General features: G+C 35.8%; 1 protein-coding gene across 3 annotated transcripts in view; it reads right to left on the bottom strand.

Annotated features, from left to right (window-relative positions):
• The window catches only part of LOC126299042 (DAZ-associated protein 2-like), a 42772-nt gene extending 16815 nt beyond the window's left edge, over positions 1 to 25957 (bottom strand). Inside the window, exons 1-4 of one of the 3 annotated variants that reach the window (XM_049990695.1) lie at positions 25771 to 25957; positions 5989 to 6054; positions 3607 to 3734; positions 2591 to 2755 (exon numbers count right to left, since the gene is read on the bottom strand). In XM_049990695.1, coding sequence (XP_049846652.1) covers positions 2591 to 2755; positions 3607 to 3734; positions 5989 to 6054; positions 25771 to 25786 — 375 coding nt within the window. In that variant the 5' untranslated portion in view covers positions 25787 to 25957. The remainder of the gene's footprint in view (positions 1 to 2590; positions 2756 to 3606; positions 3735 to 5988; positions 6055 to 25770) is intronic. The other 2 variants (XM_049990694.1, XM_049990693.1) reach the window with 2 other exon arrangements.
• Positions 25958 to 26188: the final 231 nt, after the last annotated feature.

Genomic DNA, 26188 nt, shown 5'->3' with positions numbered 1-26188 from the left:
CAGCATTCAGTACCTGTAACTTTTTGTTACAGTGTTTTCTACAAGCACTTCGTGATCTGTTTCTTTCTGAACATATGTATCAGAATTTAGAATTATAATGCCAATGTTTCCTACATCTACCCTCACCCTATGCTTGACCTACATACCCAGGGGCTGAGATTTGTAGTTTCGTTAGATGATCTAGCTTCAAAAACCATCCAGTACACTCCACACAATCTTTATTACCTGTATAGCCACCTACTGTGTGCAATGGATCCCCAATCGAAAGTAGACCCTGATACGTTAACCACATAACAGCTTTTGAGTTAATTTAGCTCAATGCTGAAGGTCCATCATCAGTGCTGTCTATGCTGATGTCTGCCTTTATCTTGCAAGCAAGACTGGCAGTCCTTATACCACATTTAGCAGCAGGAAACTAGAGAATCTGTTCTGATTCAAAGCGACCCATATTGTTCACACTTATATAAGCCATCGCCGACAAGTTGGCTACAGCATGAGAGCTCTTCATGGTACCCAGAAGAAACCATTCCACATCTGGACTCTCCAATATGCACACAAGTGTACACAATTTATTTCCTTCCCTCCACGGAACACATTTCTATGGGGCTCCTTCATGAGTTAAACACTAGAACTCCCAACAACCACCAATAATTCCACTATCAATGTCTGGACCCTTTAAGTATCCTCTGAAACAAAAAGAACTGCAGCTGGCTCAGAACCTCAGCCACACACAACACATGAGACCTGAGTCAGACGACCAAGGGAGGCATTTAGATCAAGCCCACGAAGTATTTCACTGTCTGCCACACCTCGAAACAACCTCCTGTGAGAAGGGTCAGCCTCCAACACAGACAGTAATCAGGCCAACCATAGCAACAGAACAAGGGGGGGGGGGGGGGGGGGGGGGTGGAGGAGGGGGGCAGGGGAGAGGGGAGAAGGGGGGCGTGTAACATGGAACATGCAGGATATCCCTCCGATTCGGAGTCTGACTCTCCAATGATGTCCACTGACTACAGCCTCCAGCTGTGTGATCAAAACCAGCACATGTGGAGCTGTGTGCTAATGAATTCCCATCTCCCCTCACATCTTAACACAGCATTCGCAATCTCAATCCATGGGAAGTATACTACACAAACACACAATATTTCAGATTAAATTACAAAAAGCAAACAGAGAAAGCTAAATAAGCAATATGCATCTATTCACAAGCTTTGAATATAATGCACAAAGAATGTATACTTCCGGTGCTGCTTGAATGCTGCCTTCAGTTGTTTGTTCACTTCAAACCGAAGTGCAGCAAGACTTTCAACCTGCGTCAAAAAAATATTGGGAAATTTAGTCATAGAATTTTGTAAAAGACCTCTCCCCAATTTATTTGACCTTGTTTCAGTGCTCTAACAGCTAAATATATCTTCTGTGAAACGCAAACAGCAACTGATTTGACATTTCTTTTATCTCTAAATAAGACAATACAATACCATGTTGGAGGTAAGGAAGACTGGGTTTAACAACCTTCTGACAAAGTCAGAATAGAGGGAAGGAAAATTGGCCATGTCCTTTCAAGAGAACCATCCCCGGCATTTGCCAGGAGCGATTGTAGGGAGGTCGCGAAGAACCTAAATCAAGGTGGATTTGAACTGTCATACAGACAAATGCGAGTCCAGTAGACTAACCACTGCACCACCTCTCCTGGTACTTTTGTTAGAGAACTGAAGTATCAGTTTGTCTTCCTCATCAACAGCTGAGGCTGTACTAAAGAAAAAAAACCGTACAGAGCAGCAGATTGTTAATGCAGTGACTTGCATTTTTTTCTTGTAGGGCACTGTGTGGAATGCAGAGAAAAGTTCTATGGCCATACACAAAAATTTGGATGAATGTATCTTCAATAACTATGGGCATATCTGGAAAATATGCAAAGCAAAATGACTGTATCCAGAATGAATTTTAACTCTGGAGCAGAGTGTGCACCGATTTGATACATCTTGGCAGATAACTGACAGACGAACTATAACCTGGGACCTTGGCTTTAGCTGGATCAAGTATTTTATGGGCAGTTATACAAGCATAGCTCACAATCTGCCCCCACTGCTTTACATCCATCAGTACTTTATCTCCTACCTTCAAACTTGACACCAGTTTTGCATACCTTGTGGGACTAGAACCCTTAGAAGAAAGACTACTGCAGAAAGATAACTTTCCCACAGCCTGGAGAACTGTTTCCAGAATGAATTCACTGTACCCTTATATCTTACAAAATACATACACATTGAGCAATAACAGTTGGAGGCTTTAGTTATATTAACCTGACAAATGTCACCATAAAGTATAGTTGATGTAATAAAAATTTATAGTCCTTGCTTTTATATGAACACATTCACACTGTATTTAAACTGTAAAATTACTGCCTATCACATCGGTATGTCACAATTTCATGTTTGTATCCACAACACTAAGCACAGTTTTAGGAACATCACTATGAAACCCTTTCACCTGTATCACCACTAACACTGAACTGGTCTCACCTGTTCTTAGACAGGACCACAAATTGCAACATTTTTATTGTAATGCACCTTACATTTATTAGACTTACCGGCACCATTATTGTTGGCCTTAACTGAGCTGGTTGCATTCCTGGATATGAATATGCAGCAAGAGATGGGTAGTATGCCTGCATGGGACTATATGCCGGATACCCTAAGTAGCCAGGATACCCTTGAGCATACATCTGTGCAGCTGCAGCACTCTGTGCATACATCTGTAATTAATAAAATAGTGTTCCAGGAACAATGAACAGGAAATTGGCTTAAAATATTTACAGTGAGCTTGTATGCAAGAAAAATGCTGTATAAAATCATCTTCATGAAAATCTGACATCCATATAAACTTGCAAGAATTCAACATTATCCTTAGTTGCCTTTGTTAGGAAAATAACTTCATGGAGCCAAAACTACTGTAAATGACATTCTGTATTCCAGGATAGTAAATTACCATTAAGTAAATGCAAGTATTTCATTTTGGGGAGAAGTCAGTACGACAACTAGTTAATATCAGTCACTGGAGAGTTCTTCGGTCACAGATTGAATATGCAAGCATGTACCTTGTGATCATTTCTGAACAGCCACCAACCACACTAAACGATACCCACACTTCATTAAATAACACATCTCGCGTGATGCCAACCTAGGGCCAACAGACTTATCACATTAATTGTGCAGCAAAGAATTTAATTTACTTTTGCAAGTTCATTTACATAAAGGCTTGCAACTTTGTTAGAAGACTTTTATGGAATCAGTCAATATGTCCAATAAGCAGTTTTTGTAGCTCTTACCAACCATTAACATATACAACACTGTTTCCTATGATACACATCAGTCATTTTGAAAGGTAAGTCCAGACTTTCCTGAAGAAAATTTTGTTCATACAGCAAATTTGACATGAAACACTACAAACCCACCAATAATTTAGAGCAAATGTATTAGTTGTTCCAATATGTTACTTTATGATATACTACTTTATAAACTACAATTTGACATGGCACCCACGAAAAACTAACAAACAGCTTATTACCAAGCCATAAACTTTAACAGAGATTAACGGCAATGTTACCTGCTGATTAACTGCTGCAGGGTGTGCCAAAGACTGGTCATATGTGGGTGGTGGCCCTTGTGCAGCTGCTGCAGCAGCATACAAATGGGCTTGTGATGGAAAAACACCATAGGGAGCTGCTCCAGGCACTTCAACAGAAATTATAATAAAATAATTAGTCTCATTCAATAACAAGGTAACAACTTTCATTGGACTTTAATACTACCTTCTGACTGTTCACTGAGCATCATTACAATGGGATGCAATCACGATCAATGATCTACAGATAAAAATGATAAATCACATGATAACTGAAGTACTTAGTACTGTCATTTGGTTCTTTCTACCAATTTAGTGAACAAATCACCCTGTAAACCACATTTAGATTAACAATGCCATGAAGAATGATAATTAAGTGAAGAGGATACACGAAGGCAAACATGTTGACCCCAGATCTCCAAATTACAGAACTAGTGTTTACCATTTAAACATCCTTCCCTGATGTTACTCTATTTTAAGTCACTTTTCTGGCAAATTATATAGAAGAAAGCCCCCTCCATTTTCTCAATGTCATCAAGTTTTTACTGACCACTTATTCAAATAACTTAACTGGTAAGGCTAACTACCTTAATAAATTCTGGATCAAAATAAGACAACACAACTGTTGCAGTTTCATAAAATCTAGTTCTGTAGACAATCTCTTTGCTTAACTTAATGAAATACTTTGCAATAAAGTTGTTAGCTGCACAAAATTGAAAGCAAATCAGACAAGTCATTCACAGTGGTTGCAGAACTCACAAAGTAATGTTTCTGCATACACTAATTTTTTCACAGACAATGATGAAACGTTAACAGTGAAGATTAACATGCAATAAACCCTGAAATTGCCAAATTTTATAATAAGCAAACATCTTACAAGTGCAATTCTATGACATACTATCAGTCTGACAGTTCTCTCTCAAGACAGAACATAATACTAACTTTCACTGCTACATACATGCTCTCAGCATTCCTTGCTAATAGAAAGCACTGCAGCCAATATCAAATACTAATAATCCGATTTTTCAGAAACAATTAGGTGAAAAACAATTTTATTTTTGCTCATCTTACAGCTCAATATCTTCACTCAAAGAACTGTATTTCTTTTGTTATTTGTCATACTTAATTGCATCGAAATAAAACATTGCACAAAATTTTGAAGAGTCTACAGAGATAAAAATGCATTCCGTCAACTTTGCATATGGTTGACATGAGATTTATTTAAAATTTACCATACAATGAAACAATTTCATTCTGCATTTTATATATGACGGACACTCACAACACTTATTCACGCCCTCGCACATCATGAATTGTGGTCATAATTGTCATCTAAAACTATTCAAGAGTTGAAATGAGGTTTATTGCAAACATTAATACAAAGTTAGGTGCATATGTTGTATGATAAATACTCTAAACTTCTTCATTCATCGCAATACGGAAGTAACTCGTCTGAAGCAATTAGAGGTTGGTGGCTTAATCCATAGAACTGTAGGGTAACACAAGTAGCACACCTACCGAAGTCCACAGTAACTGGAGAAATGCGCAGGACGTGAACACACATCCACAGCAGTGAAAGGTTAATTAAACTTTCATCATAAGACTATTGTCTTCTTGACCAGACATTTGTTGCACTGATATAAATCTGAATGTTATCACTTTTAATATTAAAATTTTGATTCCAAATTTTCCATATTATGAATGGGCAATAAAGAAACCTGAAAGATGTCATCTTTCTGTTTACTGCACAACTTCACCAATGTTTACAATAACTTCTTACCATGCAACAGTTATCTCACTGTCTTTAGTAATGACAACCCCCATAGAACACCAGTAACTACCAATAATTATTTCTATTATGTGCACTGAATTTTTAACAGGTAGCTTCTGAGGTTCAGTATAATATATAAAGGATACAGTTTTTAATATCTCAACTGAAAGAACTAAGCGTAAGTCCAGACTAACATGCTGAAGCAAGTCGGCTACAGCCTTTCAGAACTAACACAGGATTTGCCTTCAGTGATTTAGGGAAATCAAATGATGGTACAAAGGTGGGTATTTTAATTCAATTCCTCAAATAAGAGTTCAGTTTTAACTATGGTCTTCACTCAAATTCAAGAGAATTTATTTTGGTAACTGCACTCTACTGTTTGAATAGTAGTTTTACCATACAACAATTACTGTTTTACTTTTTCAGCATCAGTACTCTTACACAGCAGATATACAGTATGGTAAATTATTTTGATGTGTGAGGATAAATGACTGCTATATGGAATCCTCAAGTTCCATAAACTAGACCAGATATCTCCAAATATGTAATATGCACCCCCCCTCCCTCAAGCACCACATGTTAGCTTTTCTTACCTCCATAAGTACCAGGTGGAGGTGCTGGTACATAACCTGCTGGTGGCTGTCCTGCAACAGGGTAAGCTGCAACACAAACCAGTTCTTATTGAAATACACATTTATAGTATGTAAGTAGCTGACCAAAGCAATAATAACGCTTTGTTACACAACTACTTCCAGTTTTGTCAGACATGGTGAGGGAAAGTAATTATGGACACCTAACACTATCACTTTGCAAAATTTTGAAAGTTTCAAATCTAAGTCTTATACAAGTAATGCTTTGCCTAAATTTTGGAAACAATGTCCTGGTAATTTTAAACAAAAGCTGATAATTTCTCACCAATTTAACTGACACTAATTTCTGGCAGTATTTTATCTTTAAGAAGTATTCCTATTGTCACCTTAGTAAGTAGTAACAGGAGAAGAGAAACAGGCCCTCACCAGACAAACAGTTTCAACAAGGCTGTCAATATGTTGAGAAGTAGCTCCATGTGTTTTCACAACTTGCAAAACAATGTGGCATGGAAAACAAGCAGCTCACTATTCTCAAAAATTACACATTTATCTATACCTACCAAATTTGCAAAGGCAGTCATCATATTACACAATTTGTCAGCCTTGTCAATCTACTGTAAATAGTGGCCTACTTGTCTTTTCCAAAGAAGTTTTCAGTTAGTGACTCCTGGTTACAATCTGACAGGGAAAATTACATAGAACATTCTACCACAAAGTTCTTTCCAGCACTGTACTGACATTATGTGACAAAAAAGGAAATTAAAACATTAAGCTTAACTCTGCTGCCAGAATATTTAAGAATCTTACCAGGACATTTCAAGAGTTCAAAATTGTTCTTTACAATGCTAATATGGAAAATTATGTTTAACACTGAAAACTGATGAAAAGGGGATATCAAAGATAAAATAAAAATCTTAAAATTACATAAACATGTTCAAAACAGAAATAGTATACATGAAACATCTAAGTGCAGAATACAACTCACATTGCTTTGTTCAATTACACAAAAATTAATCAACTTTCAAAAATTAAAGGTCAATTTCTACAGCCCACACCAAAATTAAAAATGTACACAAACTAGATGGACCACACACAAAAAAACAAAGCTCATCCCAAAAAGCATGCTTTTTAAACTTCCACAACTTTAAGTCTTAAAATTCAAAATAAAATGCTTGTCATGCAACTAAACTAACATGCTATGCACTGCAAGAGTACACCTAACAAATAGCAACACAGAAACACATTGATGCAAAGCAAGTTTGGAACATGCATGTTATAGATATATTTGTATATGAACACTGGGATACATGCTCACTGTGTGTGTGTGTGTGTGTGTGTGTGTGTGTGTGTGTGTACCTGCACAATTACACATGCAAGTGCATGCATACTTGCATTAACTTATGGACTATAAAATATTTACAAAGAAAACAAATATACCAATTATATAATACAATTGCAAACCAAATGTCTGAAAAGTTTCAAATTCCAAGCATTACATGAAATATTAAGGTGCATTTATGTCTAGTAACAGATTTAGAAAATTCCAGAGGTCTCTTTACAAGTCAGAATTTTGAAGATGTATTAATAATATGGGTTTTAAGTACTAGTCAACTAGTGTCTAAACATGACACAGTGAACTAGTTGAAATCATCTTTCATCAACAGTGTACAGCAGTATTAGCTTCTTAATGGAAACTAGAGATAGAACAAAACATTTTTATACATATGACAAACATTCTCACTTGATAAAATCACCCAAATGTTGTAAACATGTATGTGTTCAACATGGTGTTTTACATACTGTAATACCAACATCAGGCACAGAACTGCAGTGCTATTGCTATTACCTCCCACACAGTTTCACGACAACTCAAACCTAAGCAGTCTTATTAAAAGTACGCCAAAAGAGTGCAACACATTCACATGGAATGTATTACACATTAAATAAATCCTGCAGTTAAGTTCATAATAAACATGCACCATTTAAAATACTTTTAATCTAGAATAGTTTCATATAGCACTATTTTTTAACAATTGACTTATTTCTTTGCAGAAACTTTTGCTCACACTGTTCTCAGAGTTCCTTGAAAGTCACCACCACATATAATGGCAAAGATACCATTGAAACATGCAATACTTGTCACTCAGGTATGGCTTCAACTTTATTAACTATAACCCAAAATGACTACTGAAGCAGATAGACTTTTGTGCTAGTGTACAGCAGTGTTGTCAGATTTTAAGACCAACATCCATGTTTCTCTTCACAAAAACAGTTTCAATTGTAAACCATTTTGTCCTAATATTCAGAAAGACTAGAACCATTTCAAAATACCAGGGGAATTCAACCAAGTCTAAAGTTATCACTGAAAAACATGCTTGTCTTCCACAATGGCAGTAATTTAAACTATTCCTGCTTTCATAGCACTGACAACTCTTCAGATACCACCATGAAAGAAAGCAACCTACAACCTAACCCATGTTGTCCAACAATATGTTTCTATTATTCTTTCAACACACTGCAACTCATTTGGGCATTGCAGTAATACTGGAGAATATGGACTTTGGAATTTAACAGTCATCCTTATAGGTTTAAGGAACCTAATGCAGAAATGGACAACAGACATAAGAAAACAATGAACGTGACAGTAATCTAAAAGAAATTATTGGATGAGCAAGTGATAAGCAATATGGAAATCTTCGAAACAATGATAAAGGCAATGGAGAAACTTCTATTTGGTCAAAAACATTGAATGCATAGAAAAATTCTACACATATCACTTAGAAATTAAATCACGAAGGTAGAGATTTATAGCAGTCCACGTGTAGCAGCCAGAAGAAAGACAAGGGTGGCATAAGGAAAAATACTTTTGAAAGAACATCTTGCTATCACATGCTCTAGTGGAAAAACAGTGAAAAGAAAACTAGAGGTAAGTAGAGTGAATGAAGTGTTAGTAGAGTGAATGAAGTACACAGAAAGGAAAAATAAGAAAAAATGAAGTGTTACACTACTGTCCCAGTAAACAGAATTTATGTAAAAACTGAGGTAACAAAACCAAAATACCAGCCAAGATGGCGAAAGCAAAGATGATGTAAGGGCAATGTAACACACTGCCTGTAACACAGTGTCAACTTCCCAATAAAGTATATCTTTTTCCACTTACACCAAGGTCAACACAACTTAAAGCAACAAATTTAACACCTTGAAAGGTTGCCTCAAGTGATACACAAAATGGACAGGACAAATTTAACTGAGGGAGGGAGGGGGGGGGGGGGGGCAGGAAGGAGAAGTATCAGCTTACAGAAAACCTTAACACATAGTGTAGACAATGTGTAACACTGGACATATTACACCAAGAGCATATGCAGTAACTGAAAAACAAGTATGAGTTGACTTGCAGAGTTCCCACACAGTCAAAGCATTCAGGAGTAACATGTACAGTAAATTTAATTCCTGATATCTCGTTACCTAATTTCACGTTGACATGAAAATTAATGAAATGTTGACATCCACAACTTACTACATTAAGTGCACTGATTACTAAAAGACTAAAAAACTGAGTAAGTTAATTTGATGAAGGTAATCTAGACATTCTCAACAAATAATGCAACATTAGCACCCATTTGTAATGCAATGCCTGTACAGCAAGTGTTTACTGCATCAATGGCCCGGATGCTGTTCATAAGCCATCTGCTACACTTCCAAGTGTCAATTTCTGCTTAATGTCAGACTGCACTAAAACTTAAGAGGGTCATTCCATGCCAAGTGGTCTTTTTGATACTTTCACAGAGTACTAAACAATTATAGATTATAATGAAATATGTCAGATGTAATTCAAGTACCAGTGGGATAAAGGCCCATTTTCAATGCACCACCTTGTTATGGGTTTGGGCATTAGATGTTTCCACTACAAAACCAAATAGTTTTAGGTGATTTAGAACATGGTCTTTCTGATGAAAATGGTTTTAGAAAGTTTGCAGAAGATTTTTTGTAAATGTGGGCCAAAAGTACTTTTCAGCATTTGTAGAAAATGTTATTTTCCTGCCCTCACATTGTACACTACTAGAGAGCAGTAGTAAAATTAAAATTTATATTCTAAGATCTTGTATTGGTAAGCTATCTCATGCAAAGTACCACACAATTACTTCCAGAGATATAAAAAACTTCACATTTTTCTAATCATCTTTTTGGCATAGCATAAATAGTTCTCAGTTTACTCGTGTTAAATTTGGATAAAATCCCGAGCTTTCGATGACTACCTCCATCTTCATCAGGGGTAAAACTGACTGTCGTGGACTGGTGAGGCTTCCACTTTTTTGGTACAACCTTGTCACGAAAGACTTCTTAGTCATATTTTTCAGCATACTTTGCTTTAGATTATCCATATGCAAATCTTAGGAATTTTTTAATTATTTTAAGAGTGCAAAAAATTTAATAAGATGGCCTAATTTTGTTTCTCTCAAGAAAAATTTTGCCAGAGATGTCTGACATTTGCCGAAAACTCATGGCTGCACTGCTGATGACTGTGCTATGAGGTCAAACAAATGACACTCTGCAAGTATTAAATTGGCAAAAGTAGAACTTTAGCAATGTTTATTGGGTACATGTGCAAATGTTCACAAAATTTCATTAAAATCTGATGATCCTGCAGGAACTTTTTCCTAAATTTAACCATTTTGGCATGGTATAGCCGAAGAATAGGTTTATAAGACTATAGCGAATAAAATATAATAAGCTGATTTGTACCAACAATGGAATCTTCTGAGAGTTCATATGGTCCTGTCCTTGTTTGGAAGTTTATTCTCTACATGGCAATGAATGACAAATTTGATGAATAATGCAACACTTAGTACCCACATTGACAGTGCAGCACTTTAAAAAGAACAGCACAATAATTATAAAAGGGATAGCACATTTTTACAGGAAATGTGGTACAATAATTTGATGATAGATCTCAGACACCTAGCTTAAATCTAACAGCTTACATCACTAAAAGCTCCAATAAAACATCTGAAATTTTAAACTTTTGAGATACTGTTTTATAGTTTCCATTAATTATAATTTAAACCTGGGAGTAATTAAAGAAACAGGAAATTAAACTCACCCTGTAGTTGGTTGATGTGTGGCCACATACTTTTATCAGTGTAGAAACCCTGACACACACACACACACACACACACACACACACACACACACACACACACACCCCTAGGTAGTAATGGTTTCTGCTTTTATCAATTAGGATGTCCTTAACTACATCTATTCTAGTATTGTCTCAAATTGGAGCACTTTAACAGCTACAGACAACTTTACCAACAAAGTATTCAAAGACCAAGGCAAGATCATCCACTAAGACAATGTGCACTCAGGGCAGTAAATGCACACTATTTGATGGCAGTGCCAATGTACTGCTTTCTCTTCAACACCACACTCTTCAAATGTTCTCACTGGCAACTGAATCAGACATTCTTTCAAGAAACTTGTTCAAATTAAATCACTGTTATATAGTTACTAGCACAATACTTTGTCTTTTTCCTTTGTGTCAGTCATTAAACACTGCAATGGCCAAATAGCTATAACCTTATATACCAATAAAAAATCAGTGTTGAATGTTCAACCCACTACCTGACGCACATTCTAGACAGGTACAGGAAAATGATATTGGTTGGTTTGTCACATGGTAGGCTAGTATTTGCTACTGTGTGCTACCCCACCATGCACCTTATGCATACTTCAACACATGTTCTGTCTACAGTTATATTCTTATCACGGCACATCATAATTGACAGTAGGAACTGAACCTGTTGTGGGCCTAGCAAACTCAACAGGACACTTAACCCTTTGTATCACCACAATGCAGTTCTGCAACATACCATTTAATCACCATACATAATTTTTTCTCATCTTGTACCATAAAATTTGCAGTGTTCCAACATTCTCAGAGACTACATCAAATATATCTGCTGCAAGTATTTGTAAACTGTTTTCCATGGATACAAGTTATCTGGCATCAGGTTTTTTTTACATACAAAATATCTGAAAGAAGTGTTGTACAAGACTTAACTGACACTATAACTAGTGCCCTATTTTATACATTCTGATAGATACATCGCTGGAAAATGATACTGTTTTATGTATGTAAGTGAAGTTATTTCTATGTTGTAGAAATGCACCACTGTGCAAATAAGATCTTCAAAACTCAGCTATTTCATGCATGATACTCAATGTGAGAGACCTGCTTCCTTAAATGATAAAGCAATTTGCTTCATGCTACAGACTAATGTGGGGTTGTTCGGACTAAGCCTGTGGCAAACTCAATGATGCATTTGGTAACTTGAATCTTGACAAGTATGACTTTTTCACAAGAACAAATTCTTTTCACAAAATCTCAACAGCATAAAACATTACATGCTACACAAACAACCACAAGTGGTGTTATAAAAGGAGCTATAAGCTCAGCAGCACATTTGGGTTTGCTTACAAGTTTGAAGTTAAACAGGCAAAGAATTTCAGAGAGAACCAAATATGGTAGTTTCCTCAATTATAGTTTAAAGGAACATATGTATTTGGTTGAGTGTCCAACCAACACCCACAATCTGTGGAGTAAGTGTTTCTATGGTTGGTTGGAGGGTTAGTAAGATAGCAAAAGCCTAGCATAAACATTTGCAGAGGAAACACCTATATCCCAAGTGCAATGCTATGACAAACTACGAAAAATATTTCCACTGACAGGCCATAGATTGTTGGTGAATATAATTGACACAGGTGGGGTGTATCTGATTAACAGTATTATGGGAAGATATTCGTAATGTACAGGTTATGCACACACAATGTGTGACAATTTGAGTAACTGTTTCAACAACCCCAAAAACTCCTTCAAGAGGTTTCATATCTAACAGCACACATGAAATTCTATACTTCATATGTAAAATTATGCCTTGGTATCAATGTCTGAGAATTGCAACACTTTTCAATAAAAACTGTCCTTTGAAAGAAATTTATTATTTTCCTCATGCCATGCTTACTGAAGAACAATTTAAGCTATTACTCAAATTTAAGTTACTCAGATACAACAGGTTAAGTTAACACTGACCACAATCTGCAATAAAAAGACTGCACAAGTGCAAGTTTTGTGCCCATCAAGCAGCATGTAAAGGAATAACATATGGGACATCAAACTGAGCAGTTTCTCTCTTCCTTTGCCTTCTTTCTGGCATCACAAATTACACTTGGGATGTTTCAAGATGAAAATATGTCAACATACATACCCTCCAGTTTAATTCCACTCAATGAAAAAGTTTTGGCTTTGAGTATTTTAAAAAGAAAATGTTTCCCCATTTAATTTCAAAACCTGGAAACTGCTCTTCTTATGAAATGATATAGCCCTCAAAAATTCAGTCATGAACATTACACAGCTAGAAAATAGTACTACCTGTGCAATGAGACCACATACCATCCTAAAGAATATTTACAGCAGCTAGATGCATCAAAATTCACCTCAGAAACCAACCAATATATAATACTAACTATTCAACTGACTCTTCAAATGATGATCTGCCTACAGAATTACAAAAGTTTTGGCCCTAAAAAATAACTAGCATCTGTACAGAAATCCATACCATGACATGGGGTACTAGCTATCACCATAGCAGGTAAGATGTGTATGTTATGTTCAGATATGTCATATTTGGCTCCATGTAGTAGCATTAGCAACAAGAAAATAAACAATTCACATTTTAAGGCAATTTATGCACAAAGAAACTTACTGCCTGTGACACTTTGAATTTATCACAAATGTGATTTGGGAATACATTATTTCCAATGCTTCCTCTGTGTGAGCACCAGACTTAAGTCACGACATTGTTCAAGAAAAAGTTCTTGAGGAGACCAACTGGAAATTTGTCTAATAAATTTAAAACTTTAAATATTTCATGTAAATCTTACATGACTAAAAGTTACACGACTAAAAGTTACATTCCATACTGATAAAATGAAAGCCAATCCAAGTGTATTATGCACTGTCCACCACTAACTATTAATCAAATGAGATATTTTAACAAGCATTATAGCATGCAAATTACAGTTAATACATCATTACAAACCAGTCCTTCACAGCAGATTAAAGAAAATTTCTTCCACAGCTACCCTGTTTTCACTAACACTCAGTTCAAAATCTGGTACCCCATTTTCACTAACATTCTGTTCAAGAAATACACTGACAATTTCAATCTTTAATCTGTGTAGGTACTGGTTATTATGTAAAACTGCTAAGCTGAACAGTGCTGCAATGTGGAATCTTCACTCAAACAGCCTGCTATACACCTTACTTTTTAACTTTTTTAGATGAGATAAGCAGCTATAGTTTATCAAAGACGAAGATTCCAAACTGTCAGGACTCATTCCTCTTGCTACAAGTTAGCTATATCTTTCACAGCATTAAAAACAAGTGCAAAAAAGCACTATAACACACTGAGACAACATGCGTCAACTAACTTATAACACAAAAACTGGAGATCATCTCTGACATTAGTACCGTGAACTGGCCAAATAGACAAACAATATTAGTTCACAGAAACAGCAATTATGCAAACTGCCTAGCAATTAAATAAAATCATTTATTGTGATATTGGCAGAAAGAACAGAAAGTTGATATGACATCTTGAAATTACAGCTTAAGGTATTAATTGTTCCTGGAAGATCTCAACAGCTTGCGATAGTTGGAAAGGACAGAAAGGATCAAAGGTTCATGAAAATTAACTGTATCGGCATTAATGAGAGATTACATATGCAGTTTCACAAATCACCGAATGAAGATGGACGAGATTACCACTACACCATAACGTATAAATTAGAAACTAACAAAATTAGATCTGACCTTTAGTGAATTGGGCCAGTAAAACCACAACAAAATTAACAAATGTGTGGCTACAGAATATGTAAGATTATTCAACCTATTTCATTTGGCACAATATCCCTAACAAGCTTATCTGAGAATCGAAAATTTCTTGGCAGGAAGGGGAGTTTGAGAATGGTGTATACTAGGATTAGCAAAGTAAATACACTATGCAGTTCGAGTGAACATTTGTATAGTTTTGATTAGATGTAACACACACACACACACACACACACACACACACACACACACACACACACACACACACACACACACACTAATGGCCAAATAACTATTTGCTAGAAGTAAAAATTGTGACATCTAATCAATTTTAATACAAATGGCAAGTCTAAATAATCAGCTGTGAAACACTGCTTGTGCACAACCAAATTAATGTCCACATAGAAGGTATGGAATTTACTTCTGATAGCATTCAAGACAAACCATTTTTAAGAATTAAATTACACATTCATTACTGCCTGACTTCTAACCCTGCTCTCCAATATACATATTAGTTTAAATGCAGCATGCCTCTTAATATGCTCTTATGAACAACTTGATAAGCAAGTATATTGATATTGCAGTTACAGACAGTGCACGACTTAACTACCATGAAACTATGCCACCAGCAACCAAACAGCTATTCAAATTTACATCACACCACAACCAGTGAAGTCACAATACTATCCACACAAAAATCCAGGAATAATGGAAATTTATATGCTTAAAACACCAAGCGGAAAACTTCTTCGGCCATCACTCACCTAGGTAGTCAACTGTGATCTCACATAGGTAAAGGTAACACTGAGCAACATATTTGATGACAAAGCTGCAGATGTGAGGTAGTACAACTGTTCAGATTTATGTTTAAGTAAAAAAGGATGCAATTCTAATGTCCAAAGAAAAACAAGTGAGTTCAAATTAAAGCTTCAAAAAGTGAGAAATCTAAAAAGCTTTCACTTTTGCTCATGTAATTGTGTTTATTACTCTTGGCACCCAATTACATATTAGGACAAGATACTTACGAGGGACTGGAGATACACTGGTGTGCAAAACTTGAATGTAACTTTCACACAATTCATTACTGTCACGTAACAAATCTATGGAACTTTGACCATACATAGAAAGAACTGCAATTGGCACAGAAAATAATACACAATGAGATGAACAGCAGCAACTTTTATTCAAAGACAGCAATTACAGAAGTCCCCACAATTTATGATGGTTCCTTAGACCCTACAGAAGGTGGGACATTGTTTTAAGGGGTTGCGTGATCACAAAAGAGGGCACTGGATGCTCCGCACTGTGCTCCCATGCTTGCAATGAGGTTGGTGAGGAGTTTTTGTGGAACAGGGTACCATTTCTCTACCAACACAGTTGGTCATTGGCGAATATGGGTATGTTGCAGTACACCTCCCCATCACATCCCACACATCCTTGACAGGATCTGATTCAGGGGAACAGACAGGCCAGTCCATTTGTTTACTATGTTCTTGCTTCAAGAGCTGTTACACCTGCACTGTTCATTTTCATCCATAAAAAAGTCTGGGTCAAATTTGCCCCTGAAAAGATGCACATTGTGAAAGAGTACAGTGTCACAATAACATTGACAGGTAAGTGTACCATGTTCAAAGATTTGGACATTAGTATTTCCAGGCAACATTATGCCTCCACACAGTGACTCCTGGACCACCAAAACAAACATGTTCAACAAGGTTCCTGGATGCATTACATGTTCCCACCTCTCACAATATGAGACAATTATTGTCAAACATGATCATTTTCATCATCCACATGTTATGATTGAGACAATAGTACAATCACCAGTCAATGTTACTGTGACACTACTCCTTTCCCATGCACACACTCAGCAATGCAATCAGCCTGACTTCATTTTTATGAATGACAATGCAAGGCCACATCAAACAGCAAAGGTGGAGCAGCTCTTTTCACAAGAGTACATTTGGAAAATGCTTTTACCAGCCTGTTCCAACTTTGTCTGGGTGAGGGGGGTTATGGGACTAAACAATGAAGTCTTCAACCCCTGTTAAAAATTTAGGGACTTTGACCATGTATCTGATGTTTTGGGGAAACATTCCATAACTTCCACATGCAGCATTACCAATAATTAACTGCACTGGTTGAGAACATCCTAATGTAAGAACTCCTTACTAATCTTGTCTTGCAGCCAGCATGGAAGAAAGTTGCAGAGCACACACTGCCATTCATGGTGATCACAAATCATACATCCTATTAAGAACCATGCTCTACATTTTGTAATGTTCAAGAGAACACCATGAATTTTAGCCACTTCAGTGTAATTAGTCTGAATAAAGGTGTATTCCCTCTCTCCTGTGCTACACCGTAGCAGTTGTTTCAACATGTGGGCTAAGTTCCATCACTATGTTACTTGGCAGTGACATGTGAAAGTAACTTTCAGTCTTACTTTTTTTTTTTTTTTTTTTTTTTTTTTACAGCCAAGTATATTTAAACAGGGCCTTCATAACAAAAACAATGATGTAGAAAAAATTAGAGGGACCCACTTCCATAAGGGAATGAAACTGGACACTAACATCAGCTTCAACTGATAAAATATCAGTTAACTATAGGCTATGCACTTTATAGATGTAAAATTTAACATTGGGCACACTTTTAGAATGTAATTTTTTTCACTACAGGTATTTTGGGGATAAGGGCCCCTTTTCCCACTATTTGTGTGGCACCGACCTATCAATTCAGATTGTTGAACCATGCACCAGCTCATCACAAAGCTGATCTCAGATACAATTGGATGCAGTTTATATGAACAATGAAACTTGCAAAATTCAGAAAAATACAATCTGCTAGTGCCATCCAGCTTCTTTGGCCCACGACAAACTTGCACACACAATCACTGCCATCCAGTTGGCATAAAGTGTGCCAAAACTACTATTACAGTTATACTCTGTCTCATTAGCTTCAACAGCAACTGAATTATCACCTTTCAACCTAACCTAGATATTAAGACTATGTTACAGACCAGCTTTATCACCACTAATCATGGTCATGCCATACAGAGGCAAAAAGTGTTGTTTTATCTCTGTTAGCATTCATATGATCAAAATTACATCACCACAAATCAAAATTGACATTAGTACCATCATGTTAAATTGACCGAAAGGGCCTGTCCTCAAATATACAGAAAGTAGTTTCTTTTAATTAGCTCTAATTTAATCTATTTTGGCAAAAGTTTTTCAATTATTCATATGTTTTCATTACTGCAAATTACAATTACACTTTGATGGCAACCACTTGACCACACAACAGTATGCGCATGACTAACTTCACAGGTATCTGTTCATACAGAAGGAAGTTAATATTAAGGCCTCCTGGTTGGGTTATTTGTTTTACACTAGTTGAAACAAAGCTTTCATTTTCCAATATGCTCATAAAAAGCATAAGATAACAAGCTAGAAATTGGTTTAATAGTGTAATGTGTGTAATTTCCAGGAACAGATCCATAAATAAACCTTCACTTAAGTAGTTGCAGTTCTTTCAACACCCTCATCCTCACCACAAAAAATGGGCTTAGTTTCCTGTGAAGAATCTTTAGCAAAAAATGAGAAACCAAAAATATTAAAACTGCTTTGCCAAAGGAAAAGTTCGGTGCTAAAACAGAAGATTGCCTAAAGGACACAGGCCACTTCACCCCAGTAAGGAGTGCTGTAACTGCCATCAAGTAAGTTTGTTACGGTAAAATAACTTGCTACCTATTTCATATAGCTGCCAAACTAATTACCTAAAGCAATATTAATGCACAACAGTGAAATTATTTCACACAAAAATCTGTTAGCTGCTAATGCAAATTATATTTAAAAATGTTTCATTTCTGCCATGCAGATCACCAAGAGTTGTTTCCACATGTAAAACATCAGATCTGCACAATAAAGAAATTAAAGAACTATTATCACCAGAAAATTGCTGGAAATTTCCATCAACTGTTAAGATATTTTGTAAAATATATTTACAAGCTAGTTACCACCAACAGTAAGTGCCCAAGCATCCCTGGATTTTCTTTTCCATATTAAAAAAGTCAAACAATGTTATCAAGCACTGCATGCATGTAATGTGAATGCAATAATTTATCACAAACTTGTATGCTGTGGGACATTTTCATGACAAGTGCAGCAGTTCAACAGTAAGTAGCATACGGAACTTTTTTACTGTTGTTCCCTTGAAACTCATACCAAATCTAACAACTACTATGCAGGTTTGTTAGATCATGTATTTGCTCAAATATTCTTAACAAAGATGGTCACCTCTTGGTGCAAGGACTACTGAGATTTATATGACCTCAACTGCTTATGACAGATAATCCACCATTTACCGAACTGCAAAAATAAGGAACAATAAAGTTAAAAAAAATAAATGCAAAATGTTTTCATGAGTCTCTGAAAAGGAATCTGAGAAACAATGAATATAGGTAGTCTTGAAGGAAGATTTGAAATGTTAAGGATATGGGAATTTTGTTTCTCAAGGATTTCGCAAGCATAGCATGAACATTTTTATCAGTTCTGAAGTTTCTGCCAATGGATGTACCCTTAATTTAAGTGCCAAAGAACACCACTGTGACACTTCCTTTATTAACCCATAAAACTACTGTACAGCAAAATCCATTGCAGAATGCAGGAATGACAGTGCTACAAATGAAATCCTACATTCTACCAATATGTGATGAGTGATGGCAAAAAAGCCAATACTCAAAAATCCAGTGTTTATAAATATTGCAGTTTTGAGGTCAAGTAAACTGCAGCAAGATGCATGGCACATATTTTCTTATAGAACACCTGCACAGACAGCCATACCCAGGGAATAAGACAAGTCATTATAACATGCCTTTCTTATTTCCCCAACTACAATTTTTCACATCCTGAAATTCCCAGAAGCAATATAACATCAACATTAGCCATGCTTATCAGGATTACTCATGTGATGAATCTTGTAAAGATTTTTCCCCACAATATCTATACAAGTAACACTGACAATGTCTTCAGTATAGTGCAAGCAAACACCCTTCCTGCCCAATTAATCCTCACCAAAATGTATACAACTTTAGGATGTTCGGTCATTGCTAACAGTTGTGTGCATTGCAGAATACAAATTTCAAATGTTAAGTCTGTTTCAGGGACAAACAAACAAAATCCATTAACAGCACTATTTTTGTTCCAACAATGGACCACCTGAGAACAAAGATTTGGCATATTCTCTTAAGAAGTATCAATAACAATAGCATATTGATACTCTGCCACTCGTGTACAAATCACAATGATGAAACCTGCGATGACTTTGCAAATGTGTAACTATTTATTTTAAAATTAACCAACTGTTATATATTACTATTTTTCCATGATTTCCAAACTAGATCGTTCTCAGACAGCATCCCATAGTTCATAACCTGAATTTTAACACTGATGGAAGATGTTCAATCAAATCCTACATAGTATTTTTCATGCATACCAAACTTATCAAATTGCCTAAATTTATATCTCATCTGGTAGAACAATCTCTCAAAGACTAGCAATTTGAAGTGAACATATAATCACAATAGCTGTTAAATTCAGGTCACAACCGTCTTTTCAGAAAAAAATTATGGCAATGGTATGCTATTTCCTACATGAGCAACAAGAAATATTGTAAGGACACTGGTACAAATCTAAATTGCTGCACCACAGTACTACAGAACTCCATAAGAGGAGCCAAAGAAAAATTGCACAGCCAACTGATAAAGCAGAGTATCAAGCAGTAATTAGTTGTTGGCAACCATGTCAGGCCAATCCAGACATGTTGATGGAGTTAACTGGATTGTTCAACTGCCACCACAACTTACTTTGCAAGACTCCACTTTATCAATAGGCTGCAATATTTTATTTTGCCTCCTTTAGTGTCATGTTACCATACTGTGACAGGATTTCAAAGTGAACAAAACAGCTGACTTATCTGTAAACAAAGTAGGAAAGGTTTTTCCAAAACAAATTATTTTCTGAGGTGCAATATAAACCTTTATGACTACTCATGTATGGTCACTACTTGCTTTATCACATTTTGAAAATTGTAAATAAACTGGTAAAAACTGAATTATGTTTCAAGCATTTTCCATACTATTATTCTAAACCAAACAGCAGTTTTTTTGACCACATATAAAAGGTTCCACATTCTTTGTTTTTCTTTCTTTGTGATGTAACCAGAAGTGCCAAATTACGTATTTCTTCAAAGTGGCTTCTTCCATGTTATGTAGCTATACAGAACTGCCCCAATAAGTGAGCTCTTGACTAAGTGAAGCTAAGATATAGTATCTCCAGTGATTTTTAACTTTAAAATTAAATCTCTACACTGAATTAGTCAAATCCTAAGGTAGGATGTTGAGAGGGAGAATAATGTGAACAACTCTTCAAAAGATTTTTTTAAAACTTTTGTTCTACCTCAACTATGCCAAGGTTGAGAACAGGCTTAAAATTTCTACTCTCACCCAATGGCAACTTTGTTTCTCCTCATTCTTAAACTAATCAGTCATACCTCAATAATCTGACAACCAAATCAGTAGGGCACAGAGTAATAAAGCAGACAGTCCTGCTTGGACCAACAAAAATTGAATTTGTGGCCACACTGTGTGGAAATGGAAACTAGAGCAAGACATTTAAGACATCTTTCACACTTCTCATTACTTAGCACTAAAAAATCAATCTGTGATGGTTCCCATTTTAAAGATAATTCATTAGTGAGAGTGAAAGAATGCAAATGGTCAGGATGACCAGTGACAGTGCAACTATGTCAGCACTATGTAACTACTTGGCTGATTACACCAAACAATTCAGAGTGTTTTAACTATGAAGGTATTCATGTGATACATATGAGGCACCTGTACAACATTAACACAAAGTCCTCACACTCCTCCCTTCAGCACACAAAGTTACTTCTACATCTGACAACATTCTAGAACACTATCTTCCCTAAAAAGAAAGCCTCAATCTATTAAATTTTGTTTGCTGCTCCCATATATGACATGAAATTTAGACAGGGACATTGTCATTAACTAATATCAAAAGGAACACAACTACAGAATTCAGAATATGGGAAAGAAGATCGTCATCACAAATTCAGTGGCTCCACTAAAACTATCATCAGCCAACCTTATCCAGACAAATTACATTACAGATCAGTGCCAACATAACTAATTTCAAAAATGAATATCAACATATGTCACAGGCGAAGTCCCAATTCCCTAATTGGTCCAAGCAGAATGGCAGTACTGCAGCATTTACTATACCCACAATAACTTCTACATTTACTCTCTCTAACTAATATTTTATGTTTAAAATTACATCTGACTTACTATTGTAAAAAACCAGCCTGCAAAAGTAAATGTTTTGACCCAGAGGGATTAATGTGAAATTAAGTTCAATGACAAAGGTGGAAAAATTTCAAAAGCCTTTATGGATGGATCCACAGCTACTGTAAATTTCTTGAAGTAGGTCTTTCCCACAGAGATGTCTTGAATTTAAACACTATGTCCAGCAATTGGATAATTCAACCCCCTTGCGTAATAAGCTTCATAACAGAAATTATACAAACAGCTTTATCTATTCCAGACAAGTGTGGTGAAAAGCACATGTGATGGTGGCATCCATAACAAGTTTCACACAACCATAGTAGGCACAGACATCATTACAGGTTAGTCCATGTACAAGATTTAAGAAGAGCAATCATCACATGGGTTGTCACTGTGCCAGTATATACCATAAAATCCATAAGCATAACAAACACACACAGCATATTTGCAAGTCATGTATGCTGTTACAGTAACAAAAACCACAAGGATTGCACACTCATTTTACAAATGGGAATAACATGTGCAAAGGTTGTGATCAAGCCCACTGTGCAATACTTAAGGTAGCAGCAACCATCAGATTTGTTGCTGCTCCACCCCCCCCCCCCCCCAACACCAGAAAGAAAAGCACCAAGTTAAAACAGTATTTTTTAATTAATATCACTGAACAATATGTCCACAAAAAATAATGGAATTGACTGCCAACAAAACTAAGTGTAAAAGAATATTTCAATATAACTTTCACATAAGTAATTCTTGATAAGCTTTCTAAAGTATTAGATTGTTGAGTTGTGGCACTGTTCTTGCTAGAGTGCAATATGTGGAACATATTAAGCTGTAAGTTTAACATTACTTGTTATGTAGCTTTATAGTGTTCAAGGGGCCAAAATTAGCAAATTGTTAAATAATGAAAGCTACTTGGGAAATACTCCCTTTAAGAAAACTAATTTTAATTGCCCTGATTTGATGTGAAACAGTTGAAGATCCTACCATTCTGCCTCTTAGAAATAGTGACTTTAAATCATTAGGAATGTAACAAACATACCTATTATTTGCCCTGCTACCCCTGCCATGCCCCACTTCACAACCTGATAAAACCTTGACCATGCCAACTATGTGCTTCAGACCCTTGTCCACAATTGGGACTTTCCTCACTTCCTCTTCACACACAACTTATTTAACAATTTCATTTTATCTATTTGCACAGGTCTGAGTTCCTGCAGTGGCAGTTCAAAAGACAAAAGCCTACTGTACAACTTTTTCCTCGGATTTTAAGCAAAATTGGATTTACCATCACTTTTCCTTAAAATGTGCACTGCAAATTATTATATCATTTGCGAAAGATGAGATGGGTAAATCACTTATTTCATTTTCTCCCATATACCTCACAGGTTTCACATTTTTGAATATGTTTTCAAGAAATGGTTGAGCACTTCATGATTAACATATTTAAAATTCCATTTTGCCACTAACAACGTATCAGTATTTTCTGGATCCATATTTTACCTTATACACTGTTCCAGGCTGCTACAACAACTGCACTGATTAGAATTAGAGTTATCACAAGAGCGAAACAAAATACTCCTGGTGCAGGAGTGAGAAATTTAGAAAATTTATATGAAGTGTCAACATACAGTTGGAGAGAAACCTGTACATAATTTCATTATTCCTAACCAAATCAAAGAGTAGTGGGTTGAGATGTGCCTCAATTTTAATAAGCCTGATACAACAGGATTGAAACAGTAATTCAAGTGGCTGCACAAACAAAAATTAAATATATGAAATCTGTAAGACAACGAAGAAGCTATGAAAGGAAAATGGGTATCTTACTACTTATAAAGCACTAATGATAGTTGTCACTGTACTGTGATCATATGAACCACATCAGCATACCCATAAGATGTGGCATTATAGAAAGGGAAGTGGGGGTGGAAAAATTACAGATGTGGTTTCATTGGTAAGGGACAACGAACTGTCTTACCAGCATTAATAAAGACTGTTGGTGGCAACAAAAAACTTTTAGATTAATTGCTCTGTAATAATGTACAGTATCTCACATAGAAATTGACTTATTTGCGAAACGTTACATTATCTGTCTCCATGGATTACTGTGGAGGTAAAATTGCATCTAAAATAGTTGCAACAAAGTAAAACTTTTACTGTTCAAGCTTAAAAGGTCAACAGGAATGTAAAATGGCTACCAACACTTAAGATGAACGTATCTCACAGATGATAGTTTTGTTCAGTACAACTAAATTGTTATGTTCTTATGAAGTACTATAAAGATTACCAAAACTTTCCACTAATATTAAAATTTTGCCTTCAAACGTTTTTTTAATTTTTACCAGAATTGTGTGCTCTTTGCTATCCAATACCTAATATATTAGGCACTGATAACAGAAATAGCACAAGGTTCAGCAATGCTCAATAAATTACTGCTACTTATATTTAAATATTTCTTCAACGCAAAGAAACTGCAGCACGAGTTGCAGTTGCCATACTCTTCACCACAACCTTCATTATGGAAGCCATGGAAAAATAGTGTACAGATTAACGAAAGTCTTGCTGCAGTTTACGACTTCAAATGCTGACATTAGTCTATTCCTGCATTCCACCCATGCAAAAATGTCTCACATATTGACAAGAAAAATAAATATAACAGACGTTTGCACTCCAATTTGCTACACTAAGGAGATCTAGTGAAGGAGAATGATAAAGACAAGCAGCCAGCCAGTTCGGAATAACACGTAGAAGAAGAATACGTTTTGTGTTTAAATACGCTGCCACTTTTCTAGAACAGGCCAACGAGATTATCCCCGCCAAGAAACATCCACAACAGGAAAGCTGCAAGGAATAATTATACAATGTTTACCCTGGACAAAGTTTTGTTTTTAAAATGCATAATTATCTCTTTCTTTGTTCAAGTTGATAGCCCACGGGGATCATGTTCAAATTTGCCATGTAGGCTATTTGATGAACTGCACTTATACGCCTAGTGCACGAGAGTAGCTCTCTGAAATAAAAAGACAACAAAAAGCAGCACTAACAGAAATAATATGGTAAAGTTGAGCTTAAGAAAAAGAAACACTAAAAGCCACTTTCAAATAGGCTTTGTTAATTTCATTTGAAGAGTTAAGATTTCTCTTAGACTTTTTACAAATTACATAATTAGTACATATGATAACTCTCACTGAAAAGTATAAAAAGACTCAATAATTAATGGAGTGAACACACAATTACTCAATCTTTTGACAGGATAACCCTAGGGGCCATTTTGTTTATCCCAAAGTATTGATTATCTCATACACTGAAACACGCAATTCTTATTTCATTACAATAATCAAACTTACAGCATATACATCGATTACCGTCTGAATCGCTTACAATGAGTATTGATCTGAACTAATAACATTATAATCGTAAGACGTAAGAAGTAACACTCCCTAATAGTGAAATCTACTATTTCCTCAATAAAGTTATATAACGGAATTATCTCTAATTCTCATAGAAATATTCAGTTTTCTTTCCTTACCTTTCTTGTCAGACATTATTTCGGTATCACAAAGTAACGCGTCTAATGTGCAGAACTCAGTTGCCTCTAAAATGGCTTAATGGCAGCACAAAAAGTCGAAACATGCATAGATGCAAACAAATTGTCGACTCCTACACCCCAATGGAACCTCTGAAAAACAACCAGCGCCTTACGTGGCGGTTATCAGAAACAAAAGGAAAGGCGGCGTCATCAGCACTTGCGTAGTTTGCGTTGTAGGTGAAACTAATAACCATTGTTTCTATTTGATTCAGTATAAATAGAACGAAATGATTACTAAATAATTTTGTTAATTTCACGAGGTAAATATAAAATTTGTCTCATTCATCCTGTTGTTTAGGTTAGCTTTTTGTCTGTTTTTACTTTCAAATATACAAATCGGTTCATTGTTGTTACGATT

Source organism: Schistocerca gregaria, chromosome X (assembly GCF_023897955.1).
Source record: "Schistocerca gregaria isolate iqSchGreg1 chromosome X, iqSchGreg1.2, whole genome shotgun sequence".
In the NCBI taxonomy this organism is placed as follows: Eukaryota; Metazoa; Arthropoda; class Insecta; order Orthoptera; family Acrididae; genus Schistocerca; species Schistocerca gregaria.
This window is presented reverse-complemented; position numbering and strand designations above follow the sequence as displayed.